The sequence below is a fragment of the Pristiophorus japonicus genome, chromosome 3 (assembly GCF_044704955.1).
Source record: "Pristiophorus japonicus isolate sPriJap1 chromosome 3, sPriJap1.hap1, whole genome shotgun sequence".
In the NCBI taxonomy this organism is placed as follows: domain Eukaryota; kingdom Metazoa; phylum Chordata; class Chondrichthyes; family Pristiophoridae; genus Pristiophorus; species Pristiophorus japonicus.
In genome coordinates, this window is record NC_091979.1 from 156140717 (window position 1) to 156159999 (window position 19283).

General features: G+C 46.8%; 1 protein-coding gene across 2 annotated transcripts in view; it reads right to left on the bottom strand.

Annotated features, from left to right (window-relative positions):
• Positions 1-8219: 8219 nt before the first annotated feature.
• Positions 8220-19283, bottom strand: part of ftcdnl1 (formiminotransferase cyclodeaminase N-terminal like 1) — a 67832-nt gene continuing 56768 nt past the window's right edge. For both annotated transcript variants that reach the window (XM_070874830.1, XM_070874831.1), the window contains exons 5-6: positions 18627-18818; positions 8220-8934 (exon numbers count right to left, since the gene is read on the bottom strand). In XM_070874830.1, coding sequence (XP_070730931.1) covers positions 8495-8934; positions 18627-18818 — 632 coding nt within the window. In that variant the 3' untranslated portion in view covers positions 8220-8494. The remainder of the gene's footprint in view (positions 8935-18626; positions 18819-19283) is intronic.

Here is a 19283-nt window from a genome sequence, read left to right on the forward strand (position 1 = left end):
TGTGGATAATAATTGAATAGTTAATCATCCAACTAACACAGGTTTAAAACAAAATCAAAATGAAAAATCAAAGCCCATTTTGTCTGACCATTGTGGGGGAGGGGGATAACCTGACTTCCTCCTTGCCAATGTTATGGCATGGGTTCTGTTCTCCAATTCACCTTCTCTAAATCCTGTAACTCCTTCATGTCCCCCCGCCAAGTGGTGTATTTAACAGGTGAGCATCTTATTGGTCTCTCCCTCTATAGGTATTAATCATAGTAGTTTATACAATACTGTATAAGCTATGGCTAATGGTGTCAGTACTTAATGCAGTAATTCAGAGTCCTACAAAAAATCAGATGGTTTCTTGCTCAGAATATAAATGGGAGTCCTAAACAGTGACTGGCAGTTCAAAAAAAGTTGGACAGTCTTATGTGTCCCTGAAGCAAGTGGAAGGAAATAGAACTATGGCTCAGGTAATTCAAGATGGCTTGATATGCAAATGAGCTCATAGCAGCTGCACAGGTACACAAAGTAACTTAACAAGAAGCTGCTATACTGGCTTTTTCAACCACTGCTGGGCCACTTCCCATTGCAATAACCTCTGATGGTGTTCTTTGTACTACAATTAAACAATATGGAGTGGACATACTTGTCCCCAGGGTCTGGTAACAATAAGTGAATCTCCTTCACATGGCTTTTCTTGTGCCAATTTCTGAAGTGATCATCATCATCATCATCATAAGCTGTCCCTCGAAATCGAGGAAGAGTTGCTTCCACTCTAAAAGTGAGTTCTCAGGTGACTGCAATGCAGGAATTACAGTCTCTGTCACAGGTGGGACAGACAGTCATTAAAGGAAGAGGTGTGTGGGGAGTCCGTTTTGCTGCACGCTCCTTCTGCTGTCTGCGCTTGTTTTCTGCATGCTCTCGGCGACGAGACTGGAGGTGCTCAATGCCCTCCTGGATGCTCTTCCTCCACTTAGGGCGGTCTTGGGCCAGGTATTCCCAGGTGCGGGAGGGGATGTTACAGTTTATCAAGGAGGCTTTGAGGGTATCTTTGAAACATTTCCTCTGCCCATCTGGGGCTCATGTAGGAGTTACGAGTAGAACGCTTGCTTTGGGAGTCTCGTGTTGGGCATGCAGACGGTGTGGTCAGTGCTTTGATGCTGGGGATGTTGGCCTGAGCAAGAACAATGACGTTGGTGCGTCTATCCTCCCAGGGTATTTGCAGGATCTTGCGGAGGCAGTGCTGGTGGTACTTCTCCAGCGCTTTCAGGTGTCTACTGTATATGGTCCATGTCTCTGAGCCATATAGGAGGGCAGGTATCACTACTGCCCTGTAGACCATAAGCTTGTTGCCAGATTTGAGGTCCTGGTCTTCAAACACTCTCTTCCTCAGGTGACCAAAGGCTTCGCTGGCACAATGGAGGTGGGGTTGGACCTCGTCATCGGTGTCTACCCTTGCTAATAGTAGGCTCCCGAGGTATGGAAAATGGTCCGCATTGTCCAAGGCTGTGCCGTGGATTTTGATGACGGGGGGCAGTGCTGTGTGGTGGGGTCAGGTTGGTGGAGGACCTTCGTCTTACGGATGTTTAGTGTAAGGCCCATGCTTTCGTACGCCTCGGTTGGCTTGGAGTTCGGCCTCTGAATGTGTGCAGATGCAACGTCGTCCGCATACTGTAGTTCGATCACAGAGGATGGGACGACCTTGGATCTAGCCTGGAGCGACGAAGGTTGAACAGGTTCCCATTGGTTCTATAGTTTAGTCCCACTCCAGCGGGGAGCTTGTTGAGAGTGAGATTTAGCATTACAGCAAGGAAGATCGAGAAGAGCGTTGGCGCAATGACGCGGCCCTGCTTGACCCTGGTCCGAACATGGATTGGGTCTGTGGTGGATCCATTGGTCAGGAACACGGTTTGCATGTCGTCGTGGAACAAGCGGAGGATGGTGACAAACTTTTGGGGGCAGCCGAAACGGAGGAGAATGTTCCATAGTCCCTCACAGTTGACAGTGTCAAAGTCCTTGGTGAGGTCAAAGAAGGCCATGTACAAGGGTTGGTGCTGTTCCCTGCATTTCTCTTGTAGTTGTCATGTGGTGAAAATCATGTCCGTTGTACCCCTTAATGGACGGAATCTGTAATGTGACTATTTGGATGAATAACCACGTTTATCCCGATTGTAAGAACGGTTCAGTTTGTGATCTTTAAATTTTAACAGTGGATTACAGAGAGGAGATGCCATCTACTTTAAAATTATGAGATTGCCATAGTAATCCAACACACAGAGTATTATAGTGCAAGTTGGCGTCCATATTGGAGGGTAGGAATAGGAGCAAGTCTCTCAGCAGAGCTCCTAATGCTTATTGTGCCATCAGATATAGGCAGGTCTTGAAAAGAAAGGAAAGAAATTCTCCTAATGGACGTAACAAGCAAATGTTTTCCGCTGTCTGACCAAGAAGATCCGAGGTTCAAATCCTGTCTGCGCTGTGTCAGCTGATTGCAGCCAGGGTGGTGGTCCGGTTGCTACAATTGACCTTAAGACTCCTAGAAAAGAGAGGAAAAATATCAGAAGAGTTTCCACTCCTATCATTCTCCAGTACAGTAGTGGGCAAAATATGGCCCACGGGCCATATCCGGCCCACCAAGTCATTCTATATGGCTCACTGGATAGGACAGAAATGGAACGCAAGCCAGAGCTCGAGCTGCACATTCGTCTATCCACTTTCACTTCTCATGGGTCAGAGACAGATCCGAACTGCAGCCAAGAAAAAAACAGTAATACTTCATTCAAATAATAATTCGCAAAAGCGATTCTCCCTGGCCCGATCTTAAAAGGATCCATTCCATAATTCTGAGCCCCAATGGGGTTCGTCCATACCCAGAATGCACTGTATACTCGAATATGCCCTATACATTTTAGAATGTCACGACTGCTCATCTCCACAAATCTTTTACCAAAGAAAGTGACTGGTGCTGCATCTTTCCTCTCCCGTTATCCAAAATACGACGGCAGGGGGGTTCTCATCTGGCACCAATTGGTAATCTTTGCAGAGGGACATAAGCATGACTGAGGTGACTCCAAAGAGTGTACAGTTCTATTTCACAGCACTGATTTACAGAGACCAGAAGATACCACAACATTTTCAACTTTTATCTTTGATTCATTTCTAAGCAGTGTGGAATACATGTTATTTTATGTAAGCTAGCATCTGACTATTATCTAAATTTATGTTTATGCAATCTTTATGGTTAAGCAATGTTTCCTCTAATTTTTTTCATGCGTGGTCCCTTTACATTTGCTGTGCAGCCGGCCACTATGCAGCCGTGCATGCGCAGTATCTCTTCCACTGGCAGGAGCTGGAGATCGGCCTGCGCGGGACCTTGCGATTGGTGGAACATTGGTGGGCAGCTCTCAATTGCTCAGCAAAAGTTGTTATGTGGCTCTCCAGCCCAAATAATTGCCCACCCCTGCTCGAGTACATCCTGTTGGAAAGAGCATCTGTGGACAGGGCTAAATTGAGCTCTGAAACTTCCAATTGCCAAATAGCCTGCCAGCATTTGCACATCCAGAACTGTCGTTTGCTTGAGAGACCAGGGAGTTTTCAGCACCTGCAGATTGTCACTAAGCATGAGCCAATGTCTTCAAGAAAGGAACAGAAGAAAAATCAATGAATAAGCCCTTGCCCTGGACCACTTCCATCCAGTTCCTAGGGGTGACATTAACAGTGTTATTGGCAGAGTCTTGGAAATCAGTTACCTGGCTACCATCTCAGAGGAACTTGTTCCTTTTTCAATACCTGCTATGATGTGCCTAATTCACTGTCATACTTTTATAAGAATTTCTTCCCGCTCATTGAAAATGTTCTGTATGCAATAACTCTAGACTGAATACTGTAAACTCCGAACAGGTACAAACCTGGCTCTACTTTATTAGGGCCCAAAGTGATTACATTACAAGATGGCTGGTCTTTTATACCTGTGCCGCACACATTTGCGCACAGTCCAATGACCTCCGACACCTGCTGGCTAGTAAACCCAAGCATACATACATGACAATATCCCCCTTTAAGATATGAGTAACGGTCTTTTTTACAAATTGAGACGGTCCGGGGCTTTCTGCTCCCGAATAGAACGTCTCAGTTCAACTCCAGCCTTGAGCGAGCGTTCTGAGTCTGTTATGACCGGGGGCTGGCTAGCCGATCTGATGGGAGTGGCAATGACCACATCAGGGAATGAAAGTCCAGATTCATTGACCATGTCAGGGATTGAAAGTCCAGATTCACTGATGACAGCGGAGTCCTCTGATGACTGAGGGTAGGTTGGTTGATCTTCCTCAGACTGATTGTGTCTTCCTCAGACTGTTCCGGTTCATCCGTGTGCTGCAGCTTTATCTGATCGACATGTTTCCTGCATGTCTGCCCATTCTTGAGCTTAATGATAAACACTCTGTTACCCTCCTTGGCCATAACAGTACCAGCGATCCATTTCGGACCTTGACCATAATTCAGTACGTACACAGGATCATTGATAGAAATGTCGCGTGATACAGTAGCGCGATCATGATACCCTTGCTGACTTTGCCGTCTGTATTCGACACAATTATTCAAGTCAGGGTGGACAAGAGAGAGGCTGGTCTTGAGACCTCTCTTCATCAATAGTTCAGCAGGGGAGATCCCGGTAAGCTTATGGGGTCTTGTCCTGTAACTAAGCAATATGCGTGACAAGCGAGTTTGCAGTGAACCTTGAGGTACACGTTTCATACTCTGCTTGATGGTTTGGACCGCACGCTCTGCTTGTCCATTGGATGTGGGTTTGAATGGTGCTGACCACACATGTTTGATACCATTGAGTTTCTGGAACTCTTGAAACTCCATACTGGTGAAGCAAGATCCATTGTCGCTTACAATGATGTCAGGCAGACCATGCGTAGGAAACATGGCACGAAGGCTCTCAATGGTAGCTGTGGATGTGCTGGATGACATGATTATACACTCTATCCACTTGGAATAAGCATCCACCACAACTAAAAACATCTTTCCCAGGAAGGGACCTGCAAAGTCGATGTGGATCCTGGACCATGGTTTAGATGGCCATGACCACAGACTCAGAGGCGATTCCGCTGGTGCTTTACTTAGCTGCATGCAAGAGTTGCACAGATGCACACATGATTCCAGATCAGAGTCAATTCCAGGCCACCATACATGAGACCTGGCAATGGCTTTCATCATGACAATACCGGGATGCGTGCTATGTAGATCATGCACAAATTTCTCTCTGCCTTTCTTGGGCATAACAACATGATTACCCTACAGTAAACAATCTGACTGAATAGATAGTTGTCTTTGCGACGGATGTAAGGTTTGGTCTCCTCACACATTTGCTTGGGTATGACAGACCAATCACCACTACGGATACAACGTTTCACAACCAATAATACCTGCTGATCCAGGTCTTAACTTGTTGGGCCGTGATAGGGGTTCCTTCACTTTCAAAAGCATCCATGACTAACAGTAGGTCTGCCGGTTGTGGCGTTTCCATCTCCGGTGTGGGCAATGGCAGATGGCTCAGTGTATCAACACAATTCTCAATGCCAGATCTATGGAGAATGACATAATCATAGGCAGATAATGTCAGTGCCCACCTCTGGATGCGGGACGATGCATTGGTATTGATATCTTTGTTTTCCGAAAACAATGAAATGAGTGGCTTGTGATCTGTTTCCAGTTCAAACCGAAGACCAAACAGGTATTGATGCATCTTTTTAACCCCATACACACAGGCTAGTGCTTCTTTCTCTACCATGTTGTAGGCTCTTTCCGTCTTTGACAAACTTTTTGAAGCATATGCAACAGGTTGTAATTTGCCCGACTCATTAGCTTGTCGGAACAAGCAACCAACTCCGTATGACGAAGCCTCACAGGTCAATACTAGACACTAACACAGATCATAATGTACCAGCAGCTTGTTAGAGCAAAAGCTCTATCTTGAGACGCACCCCAAACCCAGTTGTCACTTTTTCTTAGCAGCATGTGCCGTGGCTCTAATAAGGTGCTCAATCTAGGTAAGAAATTAACAAAGTAGTTGAGTAGACCAAGGAACGAACGCAGCTCCATCACATTCTGAGGCTTGGGTGCATTTTGATGGCTTTGGTTTGAGTCCATAGGCCTGATGCCTTCAGCAGCAATTTTCCTTCCCAAGAATTCGACTTCCGGTGCCATGAAGACGCACTTCGAGTGTTTCAGTCTGAATCCCACTTTGTCCAGATGATGTAGCACCTCTTCCAGGTTGTTCAGATGTTTGGCGGAGTCACAACCTGTGACCAGTATGTCATCTTGGAACACAACGGTTCTGGGGACGGACTTCGGTAGACTCTCCATGTTCCTCTGAAATATGGCTGCAGCCGAACGAATTCCAAAAGAGCACATGCTGTAGATAAACAGTCCTTTATGAGTGTTGATGTACGTAAGTTTCTTCGACGTGTCGACCAGCTCCTGTGTCATGTAGGCCAACGTCAGATCCAGTTTTGTGAATGACTTCCCCCCTGCTAGCATTGCAAACAGGTCATCAGCCTTCGGTAACGGGTATTGATCCTGTTTCACAACTCGGTTGATCATAACCTTGTAGTCTCCATATATCCTGACAGTGCCATCAATTTTTAACACGGGAACAATGGGGCTGGCCCATTCGTTAAATTCAACCGGTGATATGATCCCTTCACGCTAGAGTCTGTCCAGTTCGATTTCGACCTTCTCCCTCATCATATACGGAACTGCCCGAGCTTTATGATGGACGGGTTTTGCAACCGCGTCCACGTGGATCTGCACCTTGGCTCCCATGAAATTGCCGATGCCTGGTTCAAACAGCGAGGGGAACTTGCTCAGTACTTGAGCACATGGATTATCCTCCGATGACGACAATGCTTTGATCTCGTTCCAGTTCCATTTGATTTTTTATAACCAATTCCTGCCGAACAGCATTGGACCAATGCCTGGAACAATCCACAACAGTAAATCATGAACCGCACCATCATACGACACCTTGATTACTGCATTGCCAATCACCATTATGAGTTCTTTAGTGTCATACGCAACATGGCATTGACTGGACTCAGCTTAGGCTTCACAGCCTTAGTATCCCACAACCTGTCGAATGTCCTCTGGCTCATAATTGATTGATTCGCACCCATGTCCAATTCCATCGATACCGGCACACCATTAAGTTTTACATTAATCATTATCAGTTGGCTCTTTGTTAGAAATGAATACAGTCCATACATTTCCTCCTCTGGAATCTCGGATTGCATATCCGGATCCGCGCTAGACTGGTCATCATCTTCCATGTGGTGTGTCGCAGCATGCTTGTTCAGTTGCGGACACATGCGCTGGAGATGCCCCACTCTCGAACAGCCTTTACAAATATACTGTTTAAACCAACACTGATGATGCCGATGATTTCCCCCACAACGCCAACATGGTGATATCGGATTCAATCCCGTTGGCGTACTTTAAGCAGCCACAGGTTTCTCGTACGCAGTCGGGCAGGCCCTGCCATATGCAGCTCTGCCAAACGACGATACTATCTTGTTTACAGTACTTGCCGATTTTTCAATGATATCTACTTTAAGCTTTTGTCCGTCGTCGTGCATGATTGGGCAATCGTGATGGCCTTGCTCAAATCCAGGGTCTCCGCCACCAGTAGCTTACGCAGGATCACTTCATGGTTGATGCCGATTACAAAGAAATCCTGCAGCATGTCTGCCAATGCAATTTCGAACTTACACGGTCCAGCTAGACATCTTAGGTCCGCAACAAAATCCGATATATCCTGGCCCTCAGAATGAACGTGCATATAGAATCGATATCTTGAGATGATGATGCCTTCATCTGGTTTGAGATGGTCACTTACCAGAGCACACAATGTTTCATAATCCTTGTCCGTTGGACTTAAGGGCGAGAGGAGATTCTTTGAGTCCATAGATTTTCAGACCGCAAACCGTGAGGAGGATCGCCCAGCGCCGAACTGCGTCAGTAGGTTTCTCCATTTTGTTGGCCATGAAGTACTGGTTCAAACGGGCTACAAAGTCTGCCCAATCTTCTCCCTCCACGAATCTCTCCAGAATTCCAATTGAGCTCATTTTTGCATGCGAAGGTTCTTGTTACCTCGTCGCCAAATGTTGTGCATGCAATAACTCAATAGACTGAATACTGTAAACTCCGAACAGGTACAAACCTGGCTCTACTTTATTATGGCTCAAAATGATTACATTACAAGATGGCTGGTCTTTTATACCTGGGCTGCGCACACGTGCGCACAGCCCAATGACCTCCGACAGTGGCGCCATCTGGTGGCTAGAAAACCAAGCATACATACATGACAGAAAACAGGTCAGCTTTACTTGGAATATGATTATATGACTCAAATATTCATCGAAGTGTATAAAGGTTCATCTACATAGTAGGACACATGGCTATTTTAAACATGATTGCTTAATAGCATTAATCACCCATGCTTCAATTACATAGTAATGATCTTGCGCTCCTTCCAGAACATTCCAGTCCCTTCCATTATAGCCTGTTCTGCCAAGCTTTTGCAGCGTTCAGGCGTGAAACCAATTAATGCAGTACCAACTGTTGTAACTCCATGGCTGTCGGCCAATTTTTTAATCTGCCCCTCTATGGATCCTGGAGAAATGTACCAGTATTCTTCCCCCTGAATGTAATAAGAAATATATTTCTTGCTTTCTTCTGTCAGCGATGATGAAGGGCCATCTTTAAAGCTTTCCACGTTACAGGCTATCTCCACAGTACCCTCATGAGGAAAGGCCATTGCCTGAATGCCTCGAAGACCGCCAACATTCGCTCCCCGGATAGCACTGGCAATCTGCTGACCAATGTTCAAATCCTGCGTGTCTATAGTCACATTGCAGTTCATAACATATGGACTGGCACCAATTCCTAAAAAATAAAAGGAAATTACGTTCTAAATAGGTGGCACTTTTCAGAAACTGTGATCGGTTTGATTTCAAAATTATTTTTGCTTTTAAAACCAGTATCTTTATCTTTCCCTGGGTCACTTGCTATGGAAAGCTTCTGTGCCCTTTAGCTGGATTTTCGGCTTTGATGTTTTCGGGGCGGTAATGGCGGTGGGGCGGTAAAGTTTGCGCCCGGGAACAGTTTGCGCCTCAGTAAGTAACATTGGGCAGCTGGCCCCTGAGTCAGGAGGTGCAGCGCTAAGGGAGGTGTTGTACATTTCTCTTGGGCACTAGCATGGGAAACTCCCGAGCTAAAGAGCCGGGCCGGGAGCGCTCTGAGAGATGCCTGGGTGGGGGGAAACTTTTTAAAGAAGCCACAAAAACATTCCCAAAACATTGCTCATGCCACCACAACACAAATTGCAAAAAAAATTAAAAGAAAAACAATTAAATTTACCTTAAGAGTCCACTACTTACCTCTCCGCTGTCAGTATCGTTGGACCACCTGATTTCCCAAGCGTTCAGTGTGGGGCATGCTTTGGGGAGTACAGGTCGGGCAAGAGTCAAAACTCACGGCAGTATCGCGACCAAGGGCGTTGCACACCGGCTCAGCGCTTCGGGCAGTGCTGCTCCGCGCCGCTGCAAAACCGGACCCGAGGATCGCTGCGGGGCGCCAGGGGCTGACTGTCCGGCCAGAACAACTCACCACCGCCGCCATGGCCACCGCTCCGGGGTGAAAAACGGAGTGGAGAGGAGCCGAACATCTGCCCAAAGCACCAAACCTTAAGTAAAGGAGGTGTTATACAGGGTGGCATCACAGATAGCCTATATACAAATGTAAGTTGAGTAGTCAAAATGTAGTCAAATCTCTGTTCTGCAGCAACTAAAAGTGAAAATGAATACAAAATCTGTTTTCATCACCTGGTTTTCCACAACAATGTGCAGTTTTATAGCACATTTAGCATAGTAAAACATCGCAAGGTGCTTCATGGGAGGGTTATCCAGTTTTGACACTGAGCCACATAAGGAAATATTAAGGTGAAAGAGGTAGGTTTTAAGGAGCATTTTAAAGGTGGAGAGAGAGGCAGAGAGGTTTAGGGAGGGAATTCCAGAGCTTAGAGTCTAGGCAGCTGAAGGCACAGCCATCAATGGTGGAGCGATGAAAATTGGAGATGCGCAAGAGGCCAGAGTTGGAGGAGCGCAGATATCGCAAGGAGTGGTAGGGCTGGAGGTGGTTACAGAGAATGGGAGGGGCAAGGACATGGAAGAATTTGAAAGCTAGGATGAAAAATTTAAATTGAGGTGTTGCCAGACCGAGAGCCAATGTAGGTCAGCGAGCACAAAGGTGATGGATGAACAGGATTTGGTGCAAGTTCGGATATGGCCAACAGAGTTTTGGATAAGCTCAAATTAACAGAGGGTGCAAGGTGGAAGGCGAGCCAGAAGAGCAAAATGCAATAGTGAAATCTAGAGGTAACAAAGGCATGGATGTAGCTTAGAGGCTGCAGGGTGACTTGGACAGGTTAGGCGAATGGGCAAATACATGGCAGATGCAGTATAATGTGGATAAATGTGAGGTTATCCACTTTGGTGGCAAAAACACGAAGGCAGAATATTATCTGAATGGCAGCAGATTAGGAAAAGGGGAGGTGCAGCGAGACCTGGATGTCATGGTTCATCAGTCCTTGAAAGTTGGCATGCAAGGCGGTGAAGAAGGCAAATGGTATGTTGGCCTTCATAGCAAGGGGATTTGAGTATAGGAGCAGGGAAGTCTTACTGCAGTTGCACAGGGCCTTAGTGAGGCCCTGGAATATTGTGTTCAGTTTTGGTCTCCTAATTTGAGGAAGGACGTTCTTGCTATTGAGGGAGTGCAGCAGAGGTTCACCAGACTGATTCCAGGGATGGCTGGACTGACATATGAGGAGAGACTGGATCAACTGGGCCTTTATACTAGAGTTTAGAAGGATGAGAGGGGATCTCATTGAAACATATAAGGTTCTGACGGGACTGGACAGGTTAGATGCAGGAAGAATGTTCTCGATGTTGGGGAAGTCCAGAACCAGGGGACACAGTCTTAGGATATGGAGCAGGCCATTTAGGACTGAGATGAGGAAAAACTTCTTCACTCAGAGAGTTGTTAACCTGTGGAATTCCCTGCCGCAGAGTTGTTGATGCCAGTTCATTGGATATATTCAAGAGGGAGTTAGATATGGCCCTTGCGGCTAAAGGGATCAAGGGGTATGGAGAGAAAGCAGGAAAGGGGTACTGAGGGAATGATCAGCCATGGTCGTAATAGGAAGAGTTTTCTGCCTGTGCAGATCGTAGGCAGAAGCTCGAGGTGCGTGGTGAGGCCTATAAAGGCCCAGCGGCTGCGAGAGGCGGCGGGAGCTCGAGGTGCGTGGTGAGGCCGAGAAAGGCGAGCTTGTACAGCTCCAGCCGGGAGAAAAAGCAAAAAAGAAGTAGAAAGAAATCAAAAGGTGACGTCACAGCCAAAGGGGTAAGTGATTGGCTGGTGATTGGTGAGTAGCTTTACTTTTTCTTTTTTATATCAGTAAGTAATCTGTTAACATTGTTGTTGCCAATTTAAGTGTATCTAAGGGTTAAGTAATGGCAGGAGAGCTCGGTCACGTGATATGCTCCTCCTGTACCATGTGGGAAGTCCCTGACGACTACGTGTGCGGGAAGTGTATCCGCCTCCAGCTTCTGACGGACCGCGTTGCGGCCCTGGAGCTGAGGGTGGATTCACTCTGGAGCATCCACGATGCTGAGAATGACATGAGTAGCACGTTTAGTGAGTTGGTCTTACCGCAGGTGAAGGGTCCACAGCCAGATAGGGAATGGAAGACCAACAGGAAGAGCAGTGCAAGGAAGGTAATGCAGGGGTCCCCTGCGGTCATCCCCCTGCAAAACAGATGCACCGTTTTGAGTACTGTTGAAGGGGATGACTCATCAGGGGAGGGCAGCAGCAGCCAAGTTCATGGCACCGTGGCTGGCTGCGTTACACAGGAGGGCAGGAAAAAAAGTGGGAGAGCAATAGTGATATGGGATTCAATTGTAAGGGAATAGATTGGCGTTTCTGCGGCCGCAACCGAGACTCCAGGATGGTATGTTGCCTCCCTGGTGCAAGGGTCAAGGATGTCTCGGAGCGGGTGCAGGACATTCTGAAAAGGGAGGGAGAACAGCCAGTTGTCGTGGTGCACATTGGTACCAACGATATAGGTAAAAAAAAGGGATGAGGTCCTACAAGACGAATTTAAGGAGCTAGGAACTAAATTAAAAAGTAGGACCTCAAAAGTAGTAATCTTGGGATTGCTACCAGTGCCACGTGCTAGTCAGAGTAGGAATCGCAGGATAGCGCAGGTGAATATGTGGCTTGAGCAGTGGTGCAGCAGGGAGGGATTCAAATTGCTGGGGCATTGGAACCGGTTCTGGGGGAGGTGGGACCAGTACAAACCGGACGGTCTGCACCTGGGCAGGAGCGGAACCAATGTCCTAGGGGGAGTGTTTGCTAGTTGGGGAGGAGTTAAACTAATATGACAGGGGGATGGGAACCAATGCAGGGAGACAGAGGGAAACAAAATGGAGACAGAAGCAAAAGACAGAAAGGAGATGAGTAAAAATGGAGGGCAAAGAAACCCAAGGCAAAAAACAAAAAGGGCCAATGAGCAGCAAAATTCTAAAGGGTCAAAGTGTAATAAAAAGGCAAGCCTGAAAGCTCGGTGCCTCAATGCGAGGAGTATTCGGAACCCAGGAGAGGGCTCTGAGCTAGTTAGAGTGGGTGAGAGCACAGATGAACAGGACCCCAAGGAAGAATACAAAAGGCAGGAGGCAACAGAGCAGAGTAGCACTGGGGTAAGTGTAAACCACAAGGTGATAGGAAGGGACAATATGTATGAATATAAAGGGGCTGCAGGAGGGGTCAAAACTAAAAATCATGGTTTAAAAACTAGTATTAAAACACTTTACCTGAACGCACGCAGCATTCGAAATAAAGTAAATGAGTTGACGGCACAAATCATTTCAAATGGGTATGATTTGATGGCCATTACAGAAACGTGGTTGCAGGGTGGCCAAGACAGGGAATTAAACATACAGGGGTATCTGACAATTCGGAAGGATAGACAAGAAGGGAAAGGAGGTGGGGTAGCTCTGTTAATAAAGAATGATATCAGGGCAGTTGTGAGAGATGATATTGGCTCTAATGAACAAAATGTTGAATCATTGTGGGTGGAGATTAGAGATAGTAAGGGGAAAAAGTCACTGGTGGGCGTAGTTTATAGGCCCCCAAATAATAACTTCATGGTGGGGCGGACAATAATCAAAGGAATAATAGAGGCATGTGAAAAAGGAACGTCAGTAATCATGGGGGATTTTAACCTACATATCGATTGGTCAAATCAAATCGCACGGGGTAGCCTTGAGGAGGAATTCATACAATGCATACGGGATTGTTTCTTAGAACAGTATGTTACAGGTCCGACAAGGGAGCAAGCTATCTTAGATCTGGTCCTGTGTAATGAGACAGGAATAATAAAAGATCCTATTAAAAGATCCTCTCGGAATGAGTGATCACAGTGTGGTTGAATTTGTAATACAGATTGAGGGTGAGGAAGTAATGTCTCAAACGAGCGTACTATGCTTAAACAAAGGGTACTACAGTGGGATGAGGGCAGAGTTAGCTAAAGTAGACTGGGAACATAGACTAAACGGTGGCACAATTGAGGAACAGTGGAGGACTTTTAAGGAGCTCTTTCATATTGCTCAACAAAAATATATTCCAGTGAAAAGAAGGGCGGTAAGAGAAGGGATAACCAGCCGTGGATAACCAAGGAAATAAAGGAGAATATCAAATTAAAAACCATTGCGTAAAAGGTGACCAAGGTTAGTGGAAAACTAGAAGATTGGGAAAATTTTAAACGACAGCAAAGAATGACTAAGAAAGCAATAAAGAAAGGAAAGATAGATTACGAAAGTAAACTTGCGCAAAACATAAAAGCAGATAGTAAAAGCTTTTACCGATATATAAAACGGAAAAGAGTGACTAAAATAAATGTTGGTCTCTTAGAAGATGAGAAGGGTGATTTAATAATGGGAAATGTGGAAATGGCTGAGACCTTAAACAATTATTTTGCTTCGGTCTTCACAGTGGAAGAAACAAAAACCATGCCAAAAATTGCTGGTCACGGGAATGTGGGAAGGGAGGACCTTGAGTTAATCACTATCACTAGGGCGGTAGTGTTGGACAGGCTAATGGGACTCAAGGTAGACAAGTCCCCTGGTCCGGATGAAATGCATCCCAGGGTATTAAAAGAGATGGCGGAAGTTATAGCAGATGCATTCGTTATAATCTACCAAAATTCTCTGGACTCTGGGGAGGTACCATCGGATTGGAAAGCAGCTAATGTAACGCCTCTGTTTAAAAAAGGGGGCAGACAAAAGGCAGGTAACTATAGGCCGGTTAGTTTAACATCTGTAGTGGGGAAAATGCTTGAAGCTATCTTTAAGGAAAAAAGAGCGGGACATCTAGATAGGAATAGTGCAATCAAGCAGAGGCAACATGGATTCATGAAGGGGAAATCATGTTTAACTAATTTACTGGAAATCTTTGCGGATATAACGAGCATGGTGGATCGAGGTGTAACGATGGATGTGGTGTATTTAGATTTCCAAAAGGCAAATCTGTGATTTGAATACATTCAATGAGTTAGCCTCAACTGCTTCCTTGGGCAGAGAATTCCAGATTCACAACCCTCTGGGAGAAGAAATTCCTTCTCAACTCGGTTTTAAATTGGCTATCCCGTATTTTGAGGCTGTGCCCCCTAGTTCTAGTCTCCCCGACCAGTGGAAACAACCTCTCTGCCTCTATCTTGTCTATCCCTTTCATGATTTTAAATGTTTCTATAAGATCACCCCTCATCCTTCTGAACTCCAACGAGTAAAGACTCAGTCTACTCAATCTATCATCATAAGGTAACCCCCTCATCTCTGGAATCAGCTGAGTGAATCGTCTCTGTACCCCCTCCAAGGCTAGTATATCTTTCCTTAAGTAAGGTGACCAAAACTGCACGCAGTACTCCAGGTGCGGCCTTACCAATACCCTATACAGTTGCAGCAGGACCTCCCTGCTTTTGTACTCCATCCCTCTCGCAATGAAGGCCAACATTCCATTCGCCTTCCTGATTACCTGCTGCACCTGCAAACTAACTTTTTGGGATTCATGCACAAGGAGATTTACTCGGCCGCGTCCTCCGCCAGGATCAACTGGGAGAAATGTTCCGGACTCCTGGTGGGTCAGTGGCGGGTGGACTCCCTGCCGGAGGAGCTCAGGCCTTTTGCCTGGAGCACGACCCATCTCCTCTATCTGGGAGTCTACCTTAGCCCCGACGAGGGAGCCTGGCCGGCGAACTGGCAGGAGCTGGAGGCCAAGGTCGCCGCTCGCCTAGGGCGCTGGACAGGACTGCTCCGAGTGCTGTCCTACAGGGGTCGAGCGCTAGTCATAAACCAGCTGGTGGCCGCAATGCTGTGGTACCGGCTGGTCACTTTGACCCCTCCCCCTGCGTTTGTCGCCAAGATACAGAAGAAGCTGGTGGACTTCTTCTGGAACAACAGGAAGCACTGGGTCTCTGCCGCGGTCTTGAGTCTCCCGCTTGAGGAGGGCGGTCAGTCGTTGGTGTGCGTCAGCGCCCAGCTCGCGACTTTCCGTCTTCAGACCCTGCAGAGATACCTTTACGTCGAGCCCCCTCCTAGGTGGTGCGCTCTGGCGAGGTATTTCTTCCGCCAGCAGCTCGACCTCAATTATGACACGCAGCTCCTGTTTGTGAACTTGGGGGGTGCCAGGACCGCCCTCCGGGAGCTGCCTGTCTTTTACAGGGAACTCATCAGGGTCTGGAACAAAGTCTCCACCAAGCGCAGCTCTCCGCCGGCTGGAGTGGCGGCCGTCCTGCAGGAGCCGCTGCTCGGGAATCCGTACCTCCACGGCCGAGGCTTCATGTGGCGGTCGGAAGAGAGGGCTGTGGCTGGTGAGGTGACCAGGGTCAGGGACCTGCTCGATGGCGGAGGAGCGGGCTGGATGGCGCCAGACACGCTGGCGCGGCGCCTAAACTCTGCCAACGTCCGCCACGCGGCCGATGCCATCGAGTCGCTAAAAACAGCTCTGGGCCCTGACTCCGTTAGGTGCATCGAGGAGGCTCAAGCACGTGGGGAGATCCCGTCCGAACTGACCCCCGTCCGGACGGAATTCCTCATCGGCGCCAAACCCTGGAACCTCCCTCGGGGGCCGGCGCCTCACAACTTGAGCCGCCTCGGGGAAATCCCCTCCGTGCCTTTCAGTTCCGCGCGGAGGGGTTTCCTGTACGGGCTGCTCCTGCACACCCTCAACTTTGCCATCCTCGCCGGCCGTCCGGACACGCCATGGCGTACCATCTTGCCGTCCGGAGGAGGCGGGGGTCCCCGATGGAGGGCACTCTACGCAGGGGTCCTCCCACTATTCATCGGGGACTTGGCCTGGAGGGTGGTGCACGGAGCAGTGCCGTGCAACAAATTTTTAAGCCGGTTCACGGACTCCCAGGCCGCCTGCAATTTCTGCGGTCTGGAGGAGTCCGTGTTCCATGTTTTTATTGAGTGCACAAGGTTGCAGCCCCTGTTCCATTATTTGAAGGGGCTGCTCCTGAAATTCTGGCTGCACTTCAGTCCCACTCTCCTGATCTTTGGGCACCCTGTGCGGAGGGGAGCGGGTAGGTCCGAAGGCCTCCTCGTAGGACTGCTCCTGGGCACGGCCAAGGGTGCCATCAGCCGGTCCAGGCAGCGGGCGGTCGAGGGGGTCGTTCAACCTGACTGCCTGCCTCTCTTCCGCTCTTACATCCGGTCCAGGGTGTCCTTGGAGATGGAGCACGCGGTGTCCACCGGTACGCTCGCGGCCTTCCGCGAGAGGTGGGCACCGGAGGGACTGGAGTGCATCATCACGCCCGGCAACCAAATTTTAATTTGATTTTACGTTTTAAAGTTAATTTGTTTTAATTGCTGGTGCTTTTAGTGTCCCCTTCCCTTTTATAGGGGGCACTGGGGAAAAAATGTGATTTTAGTGCCCAAAAAAAAAACAAAAAAAAAAAGAAAAAACACAAAAAAAAACAAAAAAGGGGGGAAAAAAAAGGGCCTTGTAAATGTCTGGAGTGTCACCCAGGTCGGGTGGCACCGTTTAATGTTTTATGTTTTGCAGGTGAACTCCAAAAAGAGTTTCATGCACAAGGACCCCCAGGTCCCTCTGCATCTCAGCATGTTGTAATTTCTCCCCATTCAAATAATATTCCCTTTTACTGTTTTTTTCCCCCAAGGTGGATGACCTCACACTTTCCGACATTGTATTCCATCTGCCAAACCTTCGGCCATTCGCTTAACCTATCCAAATCTCTTTGCAGCCTCTCTGAGTCCTCTACACAACCCGCTTTCCCACTAATCTTAGTGTCATCTGCAAATTTTGTTGCACTGCACTCTGTCCCCTCTTCCAGATCATCTATGTATATTGTAAACAGTTGTGGTCCCAGCACCGATCCCTGTGGCACACCACTAACCACCGATTTCCAACCCGAAAAGGACCCATTTATCCCGACTCTCTGCTTTCTGTTCGCCAGCCAATTCTCTATCCATGCTAATGCATTTCCTCTGACTCCCACCCCCCTCTATCTTCTGCAGTAACCCTTTGTGTGGCACCTTATCGAATGCCTTTTGGAAATCCAAATACACCACATCCATCGGCACACCTCTATCCACCATGCTCGTTATATCCTCAAAGAATTCTAGTAAATTAGTTAAACATGATTTCCCCTTCATGAATCCATGATTAGATGCTGTTAGAAGCTGGTTATGAAACTACAAACCCATCTCATATATATTTGCCTTTGAACCAAGCAAGTGTTTGAAGTGCTACAACTTTGAAGGACCTTGCGACTCACTGAAATGAGTGCAAACTGCATGCTCTCCACAAATTACCCCAGAGTGTTTCTCAAAAGGTTTAATGTTGTGTCTGATTTTATCCATCAAAATATACAATGTACACGTTTTGTGTCGAATGTTAATTATGCAGATTATAACTTTCTTCTTTGGAATATTGGGCTCCTATTCAGAGGTCACCATGCTCAAAACCAGCATTGTCAGATATTCAGTCTTGACTTTCTTTCCATGATTGGGCTGGTTTTTGGTTGGGCTGACATGAAATAAATAATATTCAAGACTACTGATCTTTTGGTTTACATGGGAAAATGGAATATTGGAGAATACGATATCCAGAATACTGGGGAAAATCCCTCAATATCATGTGATAAAAATGGAATTCTGATTTATTGAATTTGTATAAACCTATGGGCCCGATTATAAATGGATAGCATTTCAAGATCAATAGTTAAAAATTACAATGTGAAACACACCTGAGGTCGCCTGTGAAGAGGTAAAGTGGATCTGTGGAAACAGTCACCGTGTAGTAATTGAGTTCAATTAAGATACGCAAATAGAGTTTGGGTGGCCAAAGGTGAGTAGGTACAGAATTCACAATAATGGTATGCTCAGGCAAATTGGTAGAGATGAATACAGTGATGGTGCATTTGAGAGTCTTGATTTTCTGACTGTAATCCTGACTCATTCATTTTGACCATACAATTTTAGGTTCTAGTACAGAATACCAACCTGTTAAGCCACATCTATCAGAAATTGCAGTTCCTACATCTGGTTTTACTTCATTCGAATTCAAACCACTCCTCTTAAACCAGTTCAATTCTTTTCTACGCTGGACCAGGTTTCGTTTGAGAGGTTGATCAGCATATCCAAAATAAAAGATGCTGCAATCCGGCACATCATGGGTTAACTTTTCGGCAATGTCTATAAAAAGGAGATAAAGGGGAAGGTGTAAGAAATCCTCAGCTTACATGGTCTACCTTTTAGCTGCCTCTTACACTAACTTGCTGAGTGAAAAGAAACAATTCTTGCACAGATTCAAAGTAAATTAGAATCAATGAATCAGCTATTGAAGAAAATCTGATTATGTGCAACTGCATTATAGATTATGTTATAAAAATTATTTGATTTTCATATTCTGAAGTCAGAATTGGTAGAGGATAATGAAAACTTCATCAAGATTCACTAACTGATTCCTTCACAATGCAGGTCTGCTCCAGCAGAACAGGAACTATTCTGTCAGTTTCACCCCCCACCACCCCCCCGCGCCCCCCTGAACTTGCTACTCTTTGTTAGGCTTACTGCACTGCCAAGCCTATTTGCTATGTATATATTTTTTTCTACATTTATTTTCTCTCTTTCACTCCTTGCTAGGGTAGAGTTCCACAA